The sequence below is a fragment of the Podarcis erhardii genome (assembly GCF_964252035.2).
Source record: "Podarcis erhardii genome assembly, chromosome: 1".
Lineage (NCBI taxonomy): Eukaryota > Metazoa > Chordata > Lepidosauria > Squamata > Lacertidae > Podarcis > Podarcis erhardii.
Window position 1 is genome coordinate 136,879,960 of NC_138497.1, and position 24,016 is coordinate 136,903,975.

At 42.9% G+C, this 24,016-nt stretch overlaps 1 protein-coding gene across 4 annotated transcripts in view; it reads right to left on the reverse strand.

Annotated features, from left to right (window-relative positions):
- The window catches only part of VWC2L (von Willebrand factor C domain containing 2 like), a 137,222-nt gene that overhangs the window by 60,310 nt on the left and 52,896 nt on the right, over positions 1-24,016 (reverse strand). The window contains exon 4 of one of the 4 annotated variants that reach the window (XM_081849807.1): positions 12,172-12,988. The exons of the other annotated variants lie outside the window; for them this stretch is intronic. Within the exon in view, the coding sequence (XP_081705933.1) occupies positions 12,984-12,988 (5 nt within the window). The 3' untranslated portion in view covers positions 12,172-12,983. Of the gene's footprint in view, positions 1-12,171; positions 12,989-24,016 lie in introns of those variants that run through there. 4 annotated transcript variants of the gene reach the window in all.

The window sequence follows — 24,016 nt, forward strand, 5'->3', positions numbered from 1 at the left end:
GCAGTGTGTGTGTGGAGGGGGAATCTATACTCCGTATGCCCACTCATCCCAGTGGAGACTTAGCTACAGTAGTGCTAATTATTTTGGCTATTAAGCAGAACATAAAGAAAGCGGTGCATTCAGTGACTGAAATGAACAACGGTGCCAATGAGTAAACGCAGCCTTGGGACAAATTGATGTAATGCTCACTAAAGTTAGGAACAGATTTCCAGATGGCTATTGCACATATGGCTAAGGCTACAGTGGTAGCCAAAAAAGGCAAGAGAGGAACCTTTTCCAAATGAAATCAGCCCCGACCTTGAAACATGAATATTTGCCAGTGTGACAAGTTGCTGGATTTGTTCAGCTTCTTAATTTCTCCTCTTTGCCCTTACTCTACCCAGCTTTTACTATGATCAGATTTAGGCAGCATTTGCAGCAAGCACTAAATATTGCTCACAGGGGGTCAGATTGTGTCATCTTCTGCAGTTTACAAAGGACTTTATGAACCCATCTATTCCCCTGCCGTTGGTTGATTTATTTGTGCAGGGAGACCAAAAAGGAGGGCCTTGAGTAATGCAGGAACACAGAGCAAGGCAATCACCCCTGGAATGTATTGATTCACAGTTAAGTACATAAAAGGAAGAAAAGGTGATGCACGTATTACAATTGCAGCAGGTGGCATGTACAATTTTACAATTTGCATTCATAGAACAGAATCAGGCTTGTCAAGTTGTGAACTACCATTGTACTCATATATGGAATTCCAGACATTAATAATGTGTCTTAAACCAAGTACAAGTATATTAAACCAAGTGTCTCCACTGAACTGCAAATATGATATCTGCTATGTCAGAATGGATGGAGTCTCCTGCTAAATTACTGCCCTCCTCAGTTGGAGTCCTGGGGTCTTCTTGGACAATGCAGATTAGGGATTTTCACATGACATCATAACTTTTACTAAGTTCTTAAAGCTACTGCAAGTCTATTTGCAAATGTCTTTGTATTATAGTTTATTTCCCATTGGTACAACTGTAATCCTGTAAAGGTGTGGGGCTGGTATACATCTCCCCCTTTCTCTCATTATAACATCTTGAACTTGTTACAAATTGAGATTTAACTAAGATAATTGCTTGCATCTTTGGATTCATGCAACATGGTCTCCATGTTGTGAAAACATGTTCTATTGATTGCATCTGTTCCTTGCCAGAATGTTATTGTTCTAGGCACATAACTTTTCTTCTGCAGTTTATCTTTATCTTTTACCTGCCTGTGAATCTATACAGGCATGTAATAAATCAACATACAGTCATATACCAGAAGTGAGGGTTTGTTGTAATTTATGTGTAGGTCCACAGGTGTCCCAATTAGGGAAGGGCTGTGGTGCAGTAGTGGGGCACGTGGTTTGTGTGTTTAAATCCCCAGGTCCCACACCTGGTGTTTCCAGGGCAGGGAAAGACTCTACCTGAAACCTGGAGTCTGCATAATGGAAAACTTCCCTGCCTTGCGCATCTCTGCTAAAAAAATACCCACACTGCTGCTCTTTGTAGAGATATAGTTTGCCATTCAGAAATCCCAGAATTGATATGTAAAGTTGAGACTCATTCTATCATTGGCATTTAGGGGTTTTTAATCCTCCTTATGAATGCAGTCAGTTAGCATCTCACCTGGGGGGGGGGGTGTTGCTTTGAATTCCAGAGCACTGTGACAGACAGCAGAGAGAATAACAATGACATCCTGCTTTTCTTTCTCTCTCTCTTTCTTTGCTGCAGTTGTGTTCCGTTCTGTCTCTCTGTATGATTCGTTACTATGCCCATGCCTCTTGCTCGTTGGCATTGTGTTCTCTGACTGCCACTGCAGTCTGCCTCAATTAAAGAGAGCTGGGTGAGAAAAAGCTCCCTTTGCTACTGGCAAAGTCAGGTCTCACTGGATGGCAGCTGACTATTGCCAGTGGGGAGACTGATTCAACTTCTTAATGAATACCAGGTTATCAGAGTGTCAGTTATGCATGACCCAAAGCACCACTTGTAACCAATTCAGCACAATGTGTTGTCAGGCAGCAAGACGAATGCTTAACAACACTCCAGTTCTGTTCCTGTTTATCAGTGGCAGACCCTGATTATGGATACCTCTCTCCATTTTGTGGCCCCCATTTTGTTCCTATTTTGTTTTTTAAGATCCCTGTTCGATATTTTGTTTAGGAGGGGCCAGAATAAGATGTGATATTAAATGTGTTTTTGCACTCAGCATGTTTAAAAAAACATATATTGGATCCTGATAATTAATGGAAGCCATTGGGAGATTTTCTCCCAATGCAAAATAGAAGGCTCAAAGAATGGTTTGCAACATATTTCCTAAAAGACAGTATTTCCCCAATAAATGACAGGATATATATGGGCTGTGACCAACATTGTGTGTATATCACTTCTCACACCAGCAGCAGGAGTGTACTGGATGCAGAGCAAGTAAGTGGGTGGTTGAACACAGCCCTTGCCTGGCCCTGGGTTGCCAGGCTTACCATTCTCCAGGCTTCAGCTCCGTACTGCAGATTAGCCTTCCCCACCTGGCACCCTCCAAGCTGGGCTACAATGCCCATCATTCTTGACTCTGCTGGCTGGGGCAGATGGAAGCTGGAGTCCAAACCTCCACACGGGCCTTCTCAGACTAGGTCCCATTGAGTTAAATGGGGCCTGCTTCCAATTAATTGTGATTAATATTGAAAGCGAAATCACTGAGTTGGGGGCAGGAGGAAGGAATCTTGCAATATGTGAACACAAAGACACCATGACGTGAATGGCTTGCAATTTCAAATTCCGGAGAAACTCATTTTGAACTGTTGATATCTGATAGTAAGTCAATTATGTTTCTCTAGCATATCTTTAACCAGCAGAACAAACACATTTTTTGGTTTTTAAAATGGCTTAGGGCAGGTGTTAGCAAAGTAATTGTATGCAGTATACGGCAGGCAGAGAAGAGAAGAGCCACCAGCCGTGTGCAAAGCAGGCAGAGGGGGTGGAAGCAGGACTCAAACAGTGATCCATGAAGGTATGGGAAAAGGTCACTACAAGCAGGTTCCTATTGTGATTATGAAATGGTGGAGGATATGCACCGAACGCACACACAGAACCAGTGGCACAGCTGATGTAGCGCAGCAACTCCAAAGCTGTTTGAATCTTGCTTCAACTCACCAAGATGGCCTTAGGCAAGCCATTCTTTTGTGGCATCAGTCTCTTGCCTTAATCTCCAAACTTTACTGGGTTGTTGTAAGGATCACAAAAATGCAATGTGTGCAAAGTCCTTTATAGTTGCACAAATGCTAAGAACTGAAAGAAAATTCCACCTAAACATTAGGAAGAACTTCCTGACAGTAAGAGCTGTTCGACAGTGGAATTTGCTGCCCAGGAGTGTGGTGGAGTCTCCTTCTTTGGAGGTCTTTAAGCAGAGGCTTGACAACCATATGTCAGGAGTGCTCTGATGGTGTTTCCTGCTTGGCAGGGGGTTGGACTCGATGGCCCTTGTGGTCTCTTCCAGCTCTATGATTCTATGATTCTAAAATACCGCTGCATGGTGGCTTCTCCAAGTGCAATAGCCTGTCATGCAGGATACAGCAATTTTCTCCATACTCCTACAAGCCACCTTGAAATAAATGCCAAGGGATGGCATGGCAGAAATGGCTAGATCCACATAGAATTATAGAACTGTAGAGTTAGAAGGGATCCCAAGTGCCATCTAGTCAAACTCCCTGCAATTCATGTTCAGCTACTGCAGCCAAATGGATTGGTTCTTAGCATATCATTTATGCACTGAGACAAAGGAACTATCTGCATGTTAGTTTTTATGGGAAATGGAATGTCTCCCATTAATATTCTCATAGCTGTTTGGGAAAGAGGTTTTCTTAACTTTACAATTATATTTAATTTCCCTTTGATGCCATGATATTCTCATACTTGCCTTTCCCATTCTTTACCTGCAGCAGGCAGTGTTCTTTATGCTTTGCCACTGACTGCTCTTTGCCAGTTTCAGAGGGTGTTACCCTCCATCTATCAGGTAGAGCATAAAAAGTCCATCTCTGGGCAATAGCGGTGAGATTCACTATCATGAATCCACTATCATGGTCTTTAGCTGTGTAAGCCAATATGCCACTCCACTACCCTAATCTTTAGCTCAGATGACAACTTTACATAGTGTATCCTAATTTGGTCTAAAGAACTATCATGCCCCAATTCATTAATCATAATTTACATCACCTGGGGTTAGAAGCTTAGAGAACAGCCTAGTTAACTTTAAGAACATTAAAGATCCATTGATTTCAAAAAGGGAGATTCTCACACTGAAATTAATGGGACTTCATTCATTCTGGATCATGATCTTAGTTTTTACTGATTCATGACAACGTGTGCTAGCTGGCAATTTGACATTGTAGCCAAATTCTATAGGGGAACAAAGGGAAATTCAACCTTAAGTCAACTGTTCTACAGCACCTTTTAAAGTGTACCTTGTGCTTCACAGTTAATATCTCTCATCCTTTCCCTCAGTTACCTTGTGAGGTAGGACATGCCATGAGATAATGACATGCCCAAGGGCTCCCAGGATGCACTGTGGTCAGATAGAGAACTGAACTGGCCCACTGAGCCACAGGATGTGGTCTCTTTTATTCAACCAACTTCAGGAAAAGATACTCCCCAGCTTTCAGTTTTTCCTTTATGAAACCATGAGAACGTCAACTTCCTACAGCACAAATGGGCAATACTAAGCCCACCAACCATAAAGTTTGTGGTCCACAAAAGGTTTCAGCATCACATTGGTTCATGACTTTGTCATTCCGAAGAGACACTGTCCATCTTCAGAAGTCTCTATTTAATTGCATTTTACAAAGTGGGGAGTTTTCCTGCTGAATGTCAACAATACTTTTTGAAATTAAAGTAGTAGCCCTTTGAAACACAGGTTCCCATTGTCAAAGGAAAGTGGCTCAAATCCCTGATTAAAATCTTTTAGTGGAGTAACATCCACAAAAGAGGCAGCTCCAATAAAAAAACTTTAAAAATATTGAAATGCTAAAACACCAGCCTAGTTCCAAAGGCAGGCCTCTGTTTTTAATCACATTTCCCCCTTCAGTTCTCTAATAATTACTGTTCTGTATTTCCTGTAATGCATTTCTTGTTTGCATTGACATTGCTTGAAAGGTAATCGAAAATTATCTCTCAAGCCTTTTGCCTGCAGCTTTATCACAGCACAGGAGTCTTATGCAAATTAAGTGCAGTGCCTCAAATAAAAGAAAACTAAATTCTTTCATTAATATTTGGCGTTTGCTGCCCTGGTCTGTAACCTGTTTCTCTCTGGTCGGGGACAGAGGGTGGCGCTTGGGGGGGAATTGTCATCCCGCCACTCCTTGGTGTGTGGTGTGCCCCAGGGTGCAATACTCTCCCCGATGCTTTTTAACATCTTTATGCGCCCCCTCGCCCAGCTTGTCCGGAGTTTTGGGCTGGGCTGCCATCAGTATGCTGATGACACCCAACTCTATCTGTTGATGGACGGCCACCCGGACTCGGCCCCAGACACACTGATCAGATGCTTGGAGGCTGTGGCTGGATGGTTTCGTGGGAGCCGGTTGAAGTTAAATCCTTCGAAGACAGAGGTCCTCTGGCTGGGTCGGGACGACTTGGGACTGAGGGGGCAACTCCCATCTCTTGCGGGGGTGCAATTAGTGCCAGCACCATCCGTTAAGAGTTTGGGTGTAATCTTCGATACCTCCCTCTCTATGGAGGCGCAGATTGCAGCTATAACAAAGGCGGCATTTTTTCATCTCCGCCAAGCTAAGCAGTTGGCTCCTTACCTCTCTCGCCCTGACCTAGCCACTGTGATCCACGCGACGGTCACCTCCAGACTGGATTATTGTAACTCGCTCTACGTGGGGCTGCCCTTGAGACTGACCCAGAAACTCCAACGGGTGCAGAATGCCGCAGCGAGACTCCTTACGGGGTCTTCGCTTAGAGATCACATTCATCCGGTGCTATACAAGCTGCACTGGCTCCCGGTGGAGTACAGGATCAGGTTTAAGGTGCTGGTTTTAACCTTCAAAGCCCTATACGGCCTAGGGCCCTCGTACCTACGGGACCGCCTCTCCTGGTATGCCCCACAGAGGAACTTACGGTCTTCAAATAAAAACACCTTGAAGGTCCCAAGCCACAGAGAGGTTAGGCTGGCCTCAACCAGAGCCAGGGCTTTTTCGGCTGCGGCTCCAACCTGGTGGAACGCTCTGTCACAAGAGACAAGGGCCCTGCAGGACTTGACATCTTTCCGCAGGGCCTGCAAGACAGAGCTGTTCCACCTGGCCTTTTGTTAGGGCGCAGCCTGACTCCCTCCTTTGGCAATCTTTTCAAGACTTTAGCTTATGGTTGCCATTAATTTTGTTTTTAACTCATTTTTATAATGTTTTATAATGTTGTATTGTTTTAGTGTTGTTAGCCGCCCTGAGCCCGGCTTCGGCTGGGGAGGGCGGGATATAAATAAAATTTATTATTATTATTATTATTATTATTAACCTGGGAGGACACCTGCAATTACTATGCAGTTCTGAGCCAGGCATCTGACTCTGAGCTACAGTGGCAGCTTCCATTCCGTTGCTTCCTTTCCTGGGCATTAAACTGCATCCCATAGAGCTTACTCAAACAAGCAATCGCCACTCATGTGAGATGCCTAATTGACTTCAGAGGGCTCCTCATGTGGGCAAGAGTTACTCATGCGGCTACTGTACCCAGGGAAACGTGCGCAGCGAGAATGCTCAGGCTGGCACCTGCGAGGCTCCTTTCAGAGATGCAGATAGGCAAATGCATTGATTTCAAAGATACAGTGTGTTCCTCCCAGACTGAAACACGGCTGACTGCGGCATCGCTCCCTGACCAAAATCAATCAGCAGGATGGCTTACTCTGAGTTCTGAGCTCTCTCACTCTTCTGGTGCTTCTAAATGTAGAAAAGGAAGGAGGTACAGGGTTTTGCTTAGATCATAAATGAGAAAGTACTGCATTCCACAGAGATGTGTATTGATCTGAAAAGGAGAGTGTCAAAAAGCAATGCTGCTGTATACATATCACAAGGCACACAGCTCACTGCGAGGAGGAGAGTGTAACTAAGGCTGAAATGATGCCAACTGAAAACCTGAGCAGAGATTTACATGCATTAGGAGAGCACATAAAAGGCAGAAACCTTCTTTAAACCAAGTACATCAACTCTAATTAGGAAACATTGTCTCTACTCTCTGGAAGGTGTGCATGTGTACCTGGACGGTTTTATTTATTCTGGAAGCCTTTCGCCAGTGGAATAAACAAAGCATGTTCTCTCTCTCTCTCTGTGGTTTGTGGATCACTATCAGGGGGCAGGGTATTAGGATGACACTGTGGGAAGACAGGATGGAAAGGAACCCTCCCCCTTTCTCCCCACATGTGCACACACACAGATGAATGGCAATTTAGCACATTATTGATATGCTACAGAACACTATGCAACTGGAAGCTTTTGGCGGGATTCTGTCAGTGTAAATATTTATCAGTGTAAATATCCGGACAAAATATTTGTCAGTGTAAATATCTGTCAGTGTAAATATCCGGACAAAAATGGCTGGAATTATATGACAAAATCCAGTACCCTCCACATTCATTTTCACTGCAATGGCAGGAATAGCCAGTGTGAATTCCCGAATGTTTCTGGACTACTATAACTCCCATCTTCCTTGATAATTGGCAATGGTGGCTGGGGCTGGTGACCGTCGATGGAGTTCTCACACTGACAATATCTGAATCATGGGATTTTCAATATAAAGCTTGCACAGAAATTGACTGGGTTAGTGGGAGCTGTAATAGATTTTGACAAAACAGCAGTATCACAGGAAAAGCCACTAGAATTAGGCTACATTCCTATTGTCCTTGGGAGGCTATCCCCAAAGGCCACCAGCTGAATCAGATCCACCTTTCTGATGTCAAAGACAGATATTGGAAAGGATCTGATGTTGGCATCCCTCTGGAATAGTGCCAGCTTCTCCAACATATTTTGATTTTTTTTATATGGCTGTTTACTTTGGTTCGAAGCCACTTTGATGTATTTTATGAAATAGTGCTATATAAATATACTTCTGAATAAATAACATATCAGCGCTCTGAAGGCCCAAGAAAGTGGGAACCCTAGAGGCATGCTGGGAAATGGCTGGAATCCCAAACAAGGACAAATTTCTGACCTGTTCTTCTGGGAGCAAGGAGAGGGGAAACATTTCAATAAGTGTTTTTTTTAATGGACAGAAGAATGCAGAACATTCCTCCACCCTCACTTCTGCTTTGTAGGCTCAAGCCCAGCAGGACTTTGCATAAGGCAGTAGAACCACCTTTGGATTCCTCCTCCCCCTTTAGGATTGCATCCTTATGTGTAAATCACTGTGTGGAAAAAGGATGAGCATAGAGGCATTTTAGTGCATGGGGCAATGTCAGAATCAAAAGGCTCAGCAGAAAAGCACCCAATTCACAAGCTGAAGGTCCCAGGTTCAACATGCAGCTGGAAATGTCCACTTATCTGAAGCCCCGGAGAGCCACTGCCAACCAGGATGGACACTACTGAGTGAAGTGTACCAATGGGTCTGAGGTGGCTTCTTATATTCCTAGCTGCAGCCAGACATGAAAAACACCTAAGGGTGATTTTTCTCTAAACAAAATCATCCAGAAAACCTCCCAGGCTTTGCTCCCTAATGGCTGTGATTAGCCCTAGAAATTTACAAATCACTCCTGTGTCTGCAAATGTAATGTGGGAAGAGTAGATACGTACAGCTTGTGGTTGGAGGAATGTGGGAATGCAGGAGAAACATGACAGACCACACACAGGATTCCTTTTGGGAGAAGAGGTGGAGTTGGAAGGCAGAGAAAGAGTGACATGTACGTAACACAGAGAGAAGCAGCAGAACTACAAAACCAACTGCATTTCTTCAACATGAGTCCAGGTGAAATATAAAACAATATAATCATCTCCAGAGTGTGTCTGACATTCTTTTATTCTTCCAACTGGAAGCGTCATTGAAAATTGTTGGTGCCTCTGGCAAAATAGTTCTTCAGTGCTCTGATGTTGATTTCTGCCAGGCCTGATTGTTCCTCTGTCACCAAAGGAACTGTGCTAAAGCGAGAAGATGAGGCCAAGGGAAATTGCCAGCATTCTTGACCTCAGTGATACCCGCTCAGTTTGAAATTTTGTTAACCTTGTCCACAGCCAACAATTCCTGACTTGAGGCAACTTTTCTGCTGCTGGGTTGAATTATACTGTGTTTATGTTCTCACTTGACACATAAACATATCTCTAATGGTTGTACTCATAATCAAGATAGCATGCTCTTATCAGATACAGTGAGAAAAAAATGGTTTCTGTGACCATTAGGCCCTAGTTATCCTGTGCAAAATACCAAAGTTTAATGTGTCTATTTTGCTGGGCACAGTCCATCACCTGAAAGTGCTGCCCCCTCCTTCCTTGTATCAGGCTTGCTCCAAGTACTTTGACCCTCCAAGATCATTCAGAGTAGCTCCAGAGAGCACCTCACCTGTTAGAGAAGTCCACAGAAGAATAAGAAGCATTTCAATCATAATCACGCTGCTCAGTGTCTCACTTCGTGAAGTGAGTGACCAAAGTCCTACACAGTGAGTTTTATGAAAGTGCTGGGGATTAAACACAGTCTACAAGAAATCACTTCATCAGCCTCAGTCTGCCGTGTATAAAATGTGACTTCCTAAATTTTTTATTACTATCAACATAGCTGTTGCATACGTAGGATTGGAATACATCTTTCCTAGATGCAAGCCAATGCATTATACCATTGGGTAGGGGGCAGCTTACCCTGGTGCTCCTCCCAATGTTGCTGGACCTCCATTAGCCCCATGGAATGATGGGTGTTGTGGTTCATCAACATCTAGAGGGCACCAAATTGGATAACACAGTGGGCTTAGCAGGGCTGGGGAGCCTGGGGGCCTCCAAATGTTACTGGGCTACAGGTCTTTTCATCCCTGACCATTGGCCATGTTGACTGGGGTTAACGGGAGCTGGGGTTGAGCAAAATCTGGAGGCCCACTGGCTTCACAACCCTGCTTTAAAGGGAAAGAAAGGTGCAAAAACGTCTACATAATTAAAAGTGCAATCCTATACATATCCGCTCAAACGTAAGTCTCATTGAATTCACTGAGGTTCCTTGTAGGATTGCTGCTAAAAGACAGTGCAGATCCTTCATCCAAATGCATCAAGATAGCTTAATTTGCTTTGAAGTGGAAGGTGGAAGAAATTTTTCATCATATCTAATTCAAGGGTTCATAATATGAAAATACTTAGTCTATGGCTGTCATGGATGAGAGACTTTGACGCTTCAGCACTACTCAAACATATGGTAATGTCCAGGATGAGATTTCAGTAATGATCTCATTTTAAATGGTGTGTGGGTGTAGGGGGGGGGGGGGGAGAGAGAGAGAGAGAGAGAGAGAGAAGAGAGAAGAGAGGAGAAAGACTATCCCTGGTTTAGAATTAATGAGTACAGCAGAGACACAGAAGCTGGAAGTGGGTGGGAAACACACAGAGAAAACTTTTAAGTGCCTTCTAAATCTTCAGTTTGCCAAACTCACTTAGCTGTAATATTTAATTCATAGCTTTATTACACCCCTCACTCAGCAAAGTCTCAATTTAATATAAAAAGACCAGATCAAACATTCAGCACTTTACATACTAGGATTCCTTTTCCACATGCTCTTTTCTTCCCTTATGGAGAACCCAACAAGAGAGAATTAAATATGTCCTAAATCAAAAGCAAAGCGACTCTGCAGCTTCGCCTAAACAAAATGCTTGATGAACCAGCATCCATACCCACCTCAAGGCTTAAGATGTACAACTGAATCTAAGCATTTAGAAAGGATGGCTCCTTTATCCTCTAGACCATTTACAAAGGTGAGCTTCAATATATAAAGAAGCCACTGTGGGGAAATGGATGCTGGACTAGGTGAGCCATTGGTCTGTTTCCAGTGGCACTGGATCTTCCTAACAGTATCATCCATCTTGTATTGTTGGGAATGGATATACCTCACAAGGCTAAGAGAACCCAGATTCAAGCTCCCATACTCTTCTTCTTCCTAAGGTGTCAGAGACCTGTCCTCTTTTGAACCTGGTCTGCCCAAATGACACCCTCCACTACTCTCTTCCAGTGCCAGCCAGTTATTATACCGTACTTAAAGCAGGGGCTTCCAGACAACTGCTCAGCAAGCCTCTATAAGTCAAGGGGAAAGAATCCCTGCTTGTGGATTTCTTTCCTACCTTGTCCACACATTTTGACCACATCTGCAGCCTAGTTCTTAATGAGGCGGTCAGTCTGTGCCTCATATCCTCCAGCCTGGTATCTTCTAAGTCCTGGGATGGTCAGTGTTGATCGGTGTTGTTATTCAAAACATCTGGAGGATTCCTGGGGGTTGAGGAAGCCTGTTTTGGTCTGTACGACTTCAAACTCAGGTGGGGGCTCAACATGAGCAAACATTTCTCCATACACAAAAAGTCCTTGCCCAGTAAAGTACACAGGAAGAGGCTAGGCCAAAACCTTCATGTCTGACATGTTGGTGTGGAAGGGTCACAATTTTTGGTACTGAGGAGCATCCAGAGGCATATTGCCTCCAATCCTGAAGATTCCTTTTAGCTACCACGTCTAGTTACCATTACTCCAATCTGACACCACAACCCAATGCCTATTTCCACAAAAGAAAGTCCCATTGAGTTCAATGGCACTCACTCCCAGGTAAGCTAATACCCTCCTGCAAGTTTAGTCCATCTGGCAACTTGAAGTGATATAGTTCAGACAGCTTTATCATCTCAGTGGGAGCAAAAATGTGATGTACTTCACCATCTGCTTCCTAAGTCAAGTTTGACTAAAATGCCCTACAAGACCATCCTCTTCAACTTTGATTCCACATATATGTAACAGTGACAGCTCAAACTTTGGTGTATGTCAACACTGACATTTGAAAGTTGATAAGCCCAAACAGACTTTTTGTACACCTGCAAACTCAAGTCATACTCCAGTGAATCTTGACAATCACCTAAACATAAACATTCACAACTGTATGTGTGAAAAGTGAATGCACTATTTTCTGACACTATTTTCTGGCAATTGTAGATATAATAATGAATTTATTGTGCTTGTAAAGGCTCACAATATACAAGGGGTAGTATTAACTGCAACAACAACAACAAATTGAGTGAAAGAATCATCTGATCTTTTTCACATATTATTCTGCATCACTTCCTTAAGTCATCAATATCTAACTATGGCAGCCAAATGGGGAAAGGGGGAAGGGCCCGGGCACCTTTAATAGCCATGCAGAGGAGATAATTAAAGGTACGGGAGCACAGTCCTCTTTGCCATCTGGTCACCACTCCCCACATTTAATCCTAGCAGCTGGCATTTCAATGTGATCTTTCCATCTCTTTGGATTACCTGAATAATGTTATGGGATGGGGTGGGAATAAAGTGGTGATGGTAGCTTTATTTAGTATATTATCAGGTAGGGATTCAAAATGAGTACTAATTGCTGGAGTAGTACTGAGAGAAGACCACTATAGATTTCATCATAGCACCATGAAAAGTATAAGATCAGAAATGAACAGTTGGTTACATTTCTTTGATTACAATCATGAAAGAAGGATGCTGTTAACTACATTGGATGAAATCTCTGATAAGATGAAACAGGTTTGTGTAAATAAAGCACTGCAAGAGTCATGTTTCACCACTAGTAATGAGTAGTACATTTCAGGGGTGGGTGAGAATTGAAATCCCCAAATTTGGTTGCTTAATATTTGATCCACATCACATTTTTTTTCCTTTTTTAAAAAGTAATTGCTGACTTTTTTGTTTGTTTGTTTCTAGCGGGATTTCCCCAGGGATCCAAACAACTCTTCAGAGAAGTGAATGAAGTCTTCTCTCATCTCTTGTCCTCCCAAATTTTCAGGGTCTTCTTTATCCTGCAACAGTTGTATATAATCAAATGGCAGCTAAAACATCTCCGAAACATCTTTTCATTCTTCAAAGATTTTCAAAATATTTTTGAACCTTGTGAACCATCCCAGAAATAATTTTGGCAGGGAAATGAAAAAGCTATGAAGAGTTGAGTTTAGTCCAGCAGACAATGAATTACATTGGGATCTGGGAAACTTACAAGTGCAATTGTATTCAATGGGGCTTACTCCCTAGTAAGTATAATATCTCCTCTCTAATTCCACTAGAGACTCATATCCTAATCCTACTCTGGTGATCTGCCTTGCACGTGACTATTTTGCCCTGATAATGATGTTCATCTACCACACATTAAGTTCAACAGTACATGGATGAGCCTCATCCCATAGATGGCCATTCTTAAGGTCTCCTTTGCTAGATCAGGATATCACCGTAAATCATCCTGCAACATCAATTAACAAGGTGACCATTTCCTATAGCCTATATACCTGAGGATGTTAGTCCCACAGCTGTATAGACCAATGATGTACCCATCTTGGATGGATCAGGTACTCATTTACAATAAAATGGGAAAGCAGTCAGATGCCTTGCAATAGGAGTGTGGGATATGTGACCCTCCATATGTTGTTGGATTCTGACTCCCATTAAATCCAACCAGCATGGCCAACAGTCAGTGATGATGGGAGTTGTAGTCCAGCAAAGGTTCCCCACTTGCTTTATAATCTATATTTACCAAACTGGGCTTGATGAAGCTGCTGCTGTTGAAACTGAATATAAAGGGAAGGGACCATCTGTATTATCTGGTGACTGAAATAAAAAATAAAATAAAAAATTGTCCAGTAGCACCTAAGAGACCAACTAAGTTTGTTCTGGGTATAAGCTTTTGCATGCATGCACACTTCTTCAGATACTGCATGCACACAAAAGCTCATACCCAGAACAAACTTAGTTGGTCTCTAACGTGCTACTGGACAATTTTTTAATTTATTTTTGACAGCGTCAGACCAACATGGCTACCTACCTGAATCTGGTGACTGGACACTGCACTTTGAGAGATCCTAAATATTTTCATATTCCATCCCCATAGGCATTAGTAGCTTTACTACTCTCTGCCAGTAGGTTAGACCTGGTAGCTTTAAACAAATATAACTTTGGTTATCATCTTAAAGTTATCACTATTAGAAAGAAAACAATGTCAGTTAGTACACTGAAGTGTGAAGTTTAGCCTCTGAATAACCAAGTAAAAACCCGAAAGTGGAAGCAAGTCAACTTTTGAAATTTCCACCCTTCCAAAGATTGCTGTAGACTGCATTTCCCAATCAGATGAAATCTTTGATCAGATGAAACAGGTTTGATCTTTGCAAATGACACCAAATCTGTAGAGACAACTAATTTGCCACACATTTGTACCAACTGGTGGTGAGGAAATTCTCCTTAGTGCTTGGCAGGACTGATGCAGGCCTATCAAATGGGCTACATGAAGACTGTGCTGAAGTTACTGCTTAGCTGATGGTATCCAAACATTCTGTCTCACTACCACTCAGTCTCTTTAGAGAGGAAACTTTGATAAAGTTTGCTGAAGCTTAGGGCATGGAGAGTGCCTTCAAATGCTGGGTCACACACTCCAGAAAGAGGGAGCAGCAGCTGCAGGATTATTGCAAGAATGAGATGGGAGATGCTCCATTTGGGAAACATCACTTAATCCAAGACTCTTAATACGGAAGTGAGTCTGTGGGGAGTCTATGGACTGGCTTACCACAAAACATGAGGAATCTCCACATTAGTTTACAATTAGGATGGCATGAAATGTCTGCCCAGGTGGACATACCTGTCCATGCACAAAGCTATTTGCCATATAACCAGAGAGTACTGAGTCTTCCCCAAGCTTCTACTTCCTTACTCTCAATTATGCTAACATTCACAAAGCCTGAGGCAAAATATTAAAGACACAGAGAGCAATTAGGCAGCCAGCCCACATTAAACTACAAATAGACACTCTAATGACAAATTAGGAGTGGCAGGGCATGAGTGGGCTCTATGTGCTTGTCATCATCACACTTGGAACTTTCCAAAAAGGTCTTTCTGAAGGTCATATAACTTCTTACAAAGAATCAAGGAGTAAAAGGGTCCTTTAAGGGAGGTGGTGGTGAAGAAGACCAACCGTGAATACACATACTATTGATATGTCTGAGATGTTGAAATATTGGCCCATGGATCTGTGGTGCTTTGCAAGTATATCCCTGTGAAATAATGAGAAGGAGATGGGCTCACAATTAAGGGGCAAGTCAGAATCTCCCATCTTCTTTCAGTTTGGGAAAATTCAGCTTGGGGTGAGTTTTTACAGCCTGGCCAGCACACAGACATAGGCCCAGGTTAGATTTGGGGGGGGGGGGCATCCTATTCATGATATTTGATTGAGCAAGCAAATACCAGGAAGACTATCCATCTGAAGCAGGACAAGTGTGCACCCAGAGGAGGATGGATCAGGAGATAAGCAGCAGGGCCAAGCAAGGTGAATTATTTAGAGCAGAACATACAGCAGTTGCAATGCAAGTGTCAATTTCCAACTTTGAATGCCACAGAGTGACAGCTGGCCTAACCTAGGAAGTAGATATATGGCCAACCCACTAGCTGGATGAATGGACTGGAGGTCAGTTGGAACTTGACACTTCCATGGTATTATTGTGAAGTGAAATCTTTTAACCTTGAAGTTCCCTCAAGGCCGTGCTTAAGCACCAGACAACTTTCTTGATTTAATTTTGGGGCACACTCTATCAAGCTGAAGAAGGAACACCCAAGAACTTGCCTTGGGATAATATTCATAGGTGAAGCAGCATGCAAAGTAGCCTGAGCCCCAAGACAGTCATATTATTAAAAAGATGGGAGAATACGGCTACTCCTACTCAGTGTTAGGTGAGCAAGATATCACTTCTCCCCCCCCCCGCCCCCCACTTATCCCAACATGTCCTATCTCTGCCCAGTTCTGTAACACACAATGGCTTCAACACCCCTACTGAAGGTCACAAGACCCAGTCACTTGAGTGATCCACCCGTCCATGTCAGGCCACACCACCTCTCTGAGGAGGTCTTAGGTCACTTAGGTCACTCTGTTCGCATCCTGAGGATTTCTGTGCCAGATATGGGCAGCCCATTTGTGTCTTAAATGTTGATTTTAAATTAATTCAGTAATGAGCAGGAAGTTTATATTTGTTAAGTAAATTAAGAAAGAAGCTTTGGTAAACTATAGAAATGCCATGCATGGGAATAAATGATTATTTACTGTTATTTCTGCCAATGCCCTAAAAGCAGAGGTCATATAAATATTTGTTGCCTATTAAAATAAATGTACATAACAACCACACCTGACCTTTTGCTCCTTGCACAAGCAATGCTCTGGCAGATATCAGCAAGAATCTCAAGTGAGCCTTGGAAGGCAGATACAGGAACAGTATTTTCAAAGTCCGTATCAAGTTTGATAATTTACAACTTTAATTATAGAGTCAATGAGAGATTGCCTATGGAACATCTTTCTTCTGTCTGATATTTCATCATGATTCTCTCCACTAGTCTTTGCATCAAGTGATTAATGCAGTGGCCAGGAAGTTTTTCACTGTCAGAGTGTTTTGGTTTTATCTATATTGTAGTGTGATGGCAACAAGCTGAAATTTGCTAAGACCTAAGACTGAAACTACACAAATGGTAGCCCACCCTCATTCCTCACTAACACACTGGCTCCCATTGAAGTTACTGGGGATGTAGCAGAATCCGGTGCACACCCACTCAACCTGCCTAAAGGGTGATAAGTGATGTTGATAGCTGCATAGGTGGTCAGGGTGAAGGAGGGGGGAGAGAAGGAGGCAGTTTTATGTTACCTCCTTCCCCGTCCCCACTGCAGGGGGAAAATGGCAAGAACAAAAGCCAGTTGTTGTTGTTGATGATGGCATACCCTCCAACATTTCTCTGATGAAAATAGGGAAGTCCCATTCCATAATGATAATTTTACTATTTATACCCCACACAGCTTACTGTGTTGCCCCAGACACTCTGGGCAGCTTCCAACATATTTAAAAACATAATAAAACATTAAACATTAAAAAACTTCCCTATATAGGATTGCCTATATAGGGAAGTATAATTCCATACTCTCCAACATTGGCTCGGGGGTCGTATAATTCCATACTCTCCAACATTTCTCCAATGAAAATAGGGATATCCTAAGGAAAAGTGGGACATTTGGGATCAAATCAGAAACTGGGATGGCTTCTCTGGATCAGGGACATCCCTGGAAAATAGGGACCCTTGGAGGGTCTGTTATGGTAGTGGGGGAACAATGAGCACACTGCAGCCGACGTGAAGTCACACTTATGGCATTAGTTGCCTATTGGAAGCAATGGAGTGGGACTTATTCACTTAATTACACATTAATTACAGTGAACCTTGGTCAAAACATAGGCTTCAGTGAGGTGCTAAACCTTTTCCTGGGCTTGACCACTCCAGACTTTATGTGGTGGCTCACACAATGCGTTGGTCCTCCTTACCAGATAAAACTGCTACAGTACATATGAAAAATAGCATGTCAAAGGGAAGGTGCTAGCTTTTTTATTGCCCTGATATGTTAGTTTTCTACCTAGAGGGTGGGAGAGCCAGAGAATGCTCAAACACCTTCCACTTGCCCTCTCCCCAGTCTTCAAGAACCCTTATTTCAACCCACCCACTCACCAGTTGGGCTCCTAACCTTCTCCCTGTTACTACCCACCTACCTTGCTTCAAAAACTCTGGTGGGAGTAAAGGAATTAAAAGAAGGGGGGGTTCCACTCCACACCCACTTCTTATGTGGCTCCTGCTACACCAGTAACTAATGTAGTGACTAGAAAACGTAGCTATTCTAGAGCTCCTGATCCCCCCAGGATGTCTTATGGACATTGGTAATTCTTGGAAAACTGACACTTATCATAGCTGTGCTTCAGGAACTAGAGGAAGAAGGCCTTGGAATATTCTAAGATAGGATAGAGGTCTATTACAATAATGATGGTAAGTTGTATTATCATAAGCGGCCATGATTGATAGAGCAACAGGTATTTTGAGGATTATAGATATGTACTTACTTATCTGTACTATATGAGTATATTATGCATGTTCTCTAGGTTGTCTTCATTAAAATTTGTAAAAATAAAAAATGAGAGGAAGGAAAAAAGAGACTCACTCACTGCCAGAGCAGCAAGAGCAGCCAGTTACACTAGTGGGTGGCAGGGGTTTGGGGGTAGGGAAGTGTTTGGGTGGTTACTGGGGGGGGCACATAACTGGACACATGACTTAGAACAGAAATAGTTAATTTACCAGCTCAAGTTATGATTCACACTGGAGGATTGTGGTGGTGGTGGTGGGGTTTTTTTAATTTAAAAAATCTGCACATATTTGTCACCTGATTGAGAACTAGATGTAACTTTTGATGGGTTCTGCCCAACTCCTGGAACCCTGCACAGTAATCTCACTGGAATTTAAGTAATCTAACTGAACGCATAGTTACAGGCAATTTGGCAGTGCTCGTTATTCACAGCAGTGTATCCCCCCCCCCAAAAAACACACCTGTTTCTGTTCTTGTTATGACTAAGTCAGGGATCTGCAGAAAGAACCAATCCACAAGATCAGAATTTCTGCTTAGGTCGAGCTATTCTGTCATTCAAATCTAATGGCAAAATGCTCCTTTTGAAATATTTCCCCTCTGCTCATTTAAGCAGCATGGAGAGAGAAAAACAAAACAACTCCCCCCCCCCCTTATAATCTGCAACTATCTCTATTTACATGTACATTTACATGTCTGTGAGCTCTGATATCATACCTTCTAACATTTCTCTGGTGAAAATAGGAATGTCTTATTCTATCATTATTAATTTATTTAGATCCCACACATCTTACTGGGTTGTCCCAGTCACTCTGGACGTCTTCCAACATATATATAAACACAATAAAATATTACACACTAAAAAACCTCCCTATACAGGGCTGCCTTCAGATGTCCTCTAAATATCGTATAGTTCCTTATATCCTTGGCTTGGGGATCACATAACTCTATACTCTCCCACATTTCTCTGATGAAAATAGGGACATCCTAAGGAAAAGCTGGACATTCCAGGATCATATCTTCTGTAAATCCGGGACAGTCCCTGAAAAATAGAGACACTTGGAGGGTCTGTGATATATAAGCTATGACTTGTAGTCAGAGTTACATAAATCCCAGTAAACTCAGTGGTGTTTTGGCTGCCAAGGAGCCCCTTCCCTTTGGAATGCAGCCTATGCTGGGCAAAGGAAAATGGAAGAGAACACTTGGAACAATCTCACAGTGCCAGACTGCACTCAGGAGGATTAAAGGCACCATAAAGATCAATCTCTCAATTATTCCAAAGAAAGACTTCTAAAATACATACATTCCACTGATATAAAACTATAGCTCCATGATGCAGTTCAACAGGACAGAGCTTGAGCACAGTTTTTCCCATGCAAAGAGGGATAAATAATAGGGATTACATTGCTTTGCAAGACAACACTGTGAGAGATCCCTGTGTTTTGGTCTGCTGAGGCCAGGAGTAATCGAGACTCTTACATGTGCCTCCAGGCTATGTGTCAGTGGAGACTAACCCTTCAGGGTGAATGGGGCACTCACCCACCACCACCAACTTACCCCCCCCCTTGCTTGCCATCTTACTGAGGCACCTAACCATAAGCCTGCATTTTTATCAAAGCTTCTATATATTTCAATCAAGGCTTGTATTTAAAAATGAGCTTAAAAAAGGATTTTCAAATGTTTCATGCCAGGCAGAAGAAACCTTGGCCATTCTCCTAAGACAAGAGGGCCCCATTGATTTATAGTAGAAAAACAATTCTCAAAGTCATAAAAAGGGAGAATTACATATGCTGCCCCAAGGCTGAGAAAACACCATTAGGAATGGGGAAAGATAATACCAATGTGCCTCCCAGTAAAATGAGCCAGATCTTCTTTCTAAGGTTCAAAGGCCAAGAGCAATGGAGAAGCATCTAGCTGGCTGTGAAAGGAGGGGTGCAAACTGAAGAGGCTTCTTTTAAAAGTTGTGTTTTACTGAGTTTCTTCCTTTTTACTTTGAAAAGCTTTATTCTTTTAAGAGGCTACCTATGATAAATGTATGAAATATATTAGCTTAAATATATTGGCTTAAATGTAATTATGCAAAGGATTTAAGGAATGCTAGATTCTTATTTCATAGAGTCATATTGCAATAGGAGACCAGAGGGGCAAATGAGCCTAGCCCCCCCCCCTTGCCAGACAGAAGACGCCATCCAAGCAGTCTTGATATATAGTTGTCAGGCATTTGTTTAGAAACATTAAATGAAGGAAATCTTTCAATGTTGATGTGAAACTCAAGATCCTTGACATCTGTTGAACATAAAAAATGTAAGATTAAACATTTGTTTTAGAAGGCAATAGGGCAAGAAGGGCAAGAGGTGAGCTGGTAATTAAGATTCCATGTAAGATATATTATTACTTATATGTCATATATATAGCTCTTTGTCTCCCTTATAAGGGCAAGGAAATGGGTGTATCTTTTGTGGGTGTATCTTTTGTGATTGGTTCTAGCAAACAGCCAATAGGAATTTCAACCAGGCTGATTGGACAGAGGCAGCCACAGGAGGAGCAAAGGGGGCTGGATTAAGGGAATATAAGTGCTGGCCAGAATGGCAGGAGGCAGGCCAGAGCTTGGTAACCACGTACCACTGAGCCTCTTATTTATTTGTCTGACAAATAAATTACTATTTTAATTTCTCTATTGCTGCGTTGAATATTTCATTCCAGCTAAGCGTTAACCACAAGCAGGGTGCTACATTACAGCAATTCAGTCCAGGGGGTGGCACTGCCTATCAGCTTCCTCTTCCCACACCACGGTGCTGCGCTTGTACAACTCAGCATGGAGGTGGGTGGGGACAGACCTACCCTGGTTGGTTCTGCCTGTCATTGACTCTGGCGCCACCTGCTGTTGGGCTCCCTGACTTCTGCCCTACAAGTCCCAAAGACAGACCCTCCAAAGGTCCCTATTTTCTAAGGGCGTCCCTGATTTAGAGAAGCCATCCTGGTTTCTGATTTGATTCCAGAATGTCCCACTTTTCCTTAGGATGTCCCTCTTTTCATCGGAGAAACACTGGAGGATATGGTATATACAGTATATTTTAGAACAGAATAAATAAACTGAAGGTTTTTCTGTATTTATTTACCCTGCAATAGTAAATAAACTACTCTAGCATCTGTAGCAGACCATGTTAATAAAGCAACCAATATCAGACTCCTTATAAATAATAGAATATTTAATGGATTGCTTAATCTCAAAATGGATTTGGTTTGATCTATGGAATAGCTCAGCTGAAACATCCAGCAACATTTACTATAGATTATGGGGGTAGTGAGTGCATTGGAAGTGAGTGCACTATTTCACGTGTTCAAACTTTCTGAAATGGCACTGGCACACACACACACACACACACACACACACACACACACACACACCAATTTCTAACGAAGATGAAAACAGCAGCAAAAAGGGGCCAGACATTTATGAGGGAGTCTTAGGAGAAGATAGGGGCAGTCCCTGGGGAATGGACACTGTGAGTATGTAATCCCTGGGCACAAGCTAAGTGGTACATTCCTACAATCTGACAACTGCTTCAAATCCCCTGTGGTGGTAACTTCTAGCTGATCACATGGCTGCAAATTGACTAACCTTTCAGTTGGTTACATCTGTTAAGAGGACATTTTTAGCAACTTCAACACAGCTTGTGTTCACCTCCTCCACCCCGACCCCGCACCTTAAGGCAAGCTTTTGAAATATTTCCTCATTGCAGGAAAAGATAAGTATTGGACCAAGCTGGCAAAGTGTCTTTCGGAATCTTACTGCCCCCAGACCTGTTCCCTCTTAACATTATAGGACAATAGACCAGGGATGAGGGACAGGAGACCTCCTAGGTGCCTCCAACTCTAGGAATGGAAGAGACATTCTAACGGCACCACTTCATAGTTACAAACAAAATTAAATTAAATGAAGAGCTGAAGATGCAGTGAGCAGTCCTGTTCACATAAATCTGGTGAAGCCAGACACGCAGAGCCAAGCAATGGGTACTTTTTTTGTAGCCCAGCTCTATAATATCAATGCTGAACTGAGCCGCTGATTCTCCCTGACTACTAAATAACCCTTGTGATGTGCCTCTTTCTTGCTGGTGATGAATAAGCAGGGCCTATATTAAATGAAAATGTGCCAAGGTAATCCAAATTGCATGAACTCTTATTTTGGCATGATTTATTCTGTGCTTGATAGTTACAGGGAAGAGCAAGGAAACTTCAGCAGGCAGGCAGTGCCCACCTGGCTGCGCATATCTGCAGCCGTTCCAACTTAAAAAAATAAGGAAGTTGAAACACATGCTCAGTGGCATATTCTGCCCCTTTTCTGTGTTCCCATAGAGCAGGGGCACTCCCACAGCCATGTATATAATCAATAGCACTGCTGATTTACGCTGGAAGGAAAACACTGGCAAAACACTGCTGCTTGCTGCTGCTGCTGCTGTTTGGATTCAGATTCTGGCAGTGCTATGACTCTGCAGGGCATAAGCATTGAATGAGGTCTTGTTGCACTGGATTTGTCACCCTCCTGCTTGATCTTTGGATCTCCAGAGCTTACAGGCCTTGCTCACAGCAGTGCAGTGGGGGAAGGGATGATTCTTCAGGTGGTCGTTCCTCTTGCACCACAGTGCAGTGGGCAGCGAGAGATCTTTCTTGGTAAGTTTAAGTGCAGCCTGTGGGAGTCAGGGCCATCACAGATTGTGACAGTTGTGAGCTTGATTTTAACAGAAGGAGGCAAATTTTAGACCATGTAAAAGAGGGAGTTAACAACACTTGACAGACTTTTGTTTCAAAAAGTCACGATGAGTAGGAATAACAACTTGGGGCAATGATTTTGTATTCTATCAGTGCCGGGAAACTTGAAATTAAGTGACCTTTCCTCTTAAGACAGAAATGTTGCACATCACCTGGAGCCATCGTCCTTAACATTTGCAGTGACAAATTAGACGATGAGACTGGAAAGAGGCGCATATCTCTCTGCTCTCAGATTTTAGCCTTTCCGCAGAGTCTGCCTACTAGATGTACAACTCGATTAAGTGGCTCTGTGCAGCCAGCATGGCAAGCAGAACTGCCACTGACATTCTGCAAAGCACAAAATGGCCATTCAGCTTCATTTGGGGAAATCCTGAGAGATCCTGGGGCTAATTCACAGAACCACTTGAATGTGGGAGTGACACACAAATTAGCATGAGAGCCCATCTAGGACAGTCAGGGATGGCCCTACCATTAGGCAAAGTGAGGCAGCTGCCTCAGACATCAGATTTTTGGTATCGGGAAAGGGCAGGGCTCCAACACTGCTAGTTTATGTTTTCTTTTTTTGGGTGCTCTGGCAAGTCTTCCCTCTTAAAGCACAAGCAGTTCTGACAGCAGCACTGTTGGGATCTTTGGAGCAATCAGAACTATTCTTGTGTTTCAGAATGCACTACAAATTTCAGCTGCTATCTGCAGGAAGCAACTGGAGGAAGAAGAAGAAGAAAAGGAGGAGGAGGAGCCTCTTTCATAGCTTGAACACTCCAGCTGTGTAAGAGTTGCCAGGAGGCTGCAGCTCTGCCTCCAAATCCAGTGGCTTTCCTAGCAGCTGTCCATGAGTGCCTCTGTTTCCCCTTGCCTCGTGGAGGAGGCTCTCCAGAGATGTTTATCCCATGCGCCAATCTACTGGTGGGGCTTCCCAAATGGGGAGGACGAGAGGGAAAAAGGAGGTGGCAGCTTGTTCCCAACGCTGAATTTTCTGTATGGGTGTAGTTGTGTCTGTGATTGTGTGTTATGTTATGTGTGTGGTTATGTTAAAGTTTGTGTGTGTGTTGAGAGTGTGCCCGTGTCTATCTTTGGAACTGTGTTAAATGTAAATGTGTGATCATTGGTTCAGGAAGTGTGAGTTAGGTAGGTTTGCATTAAAATG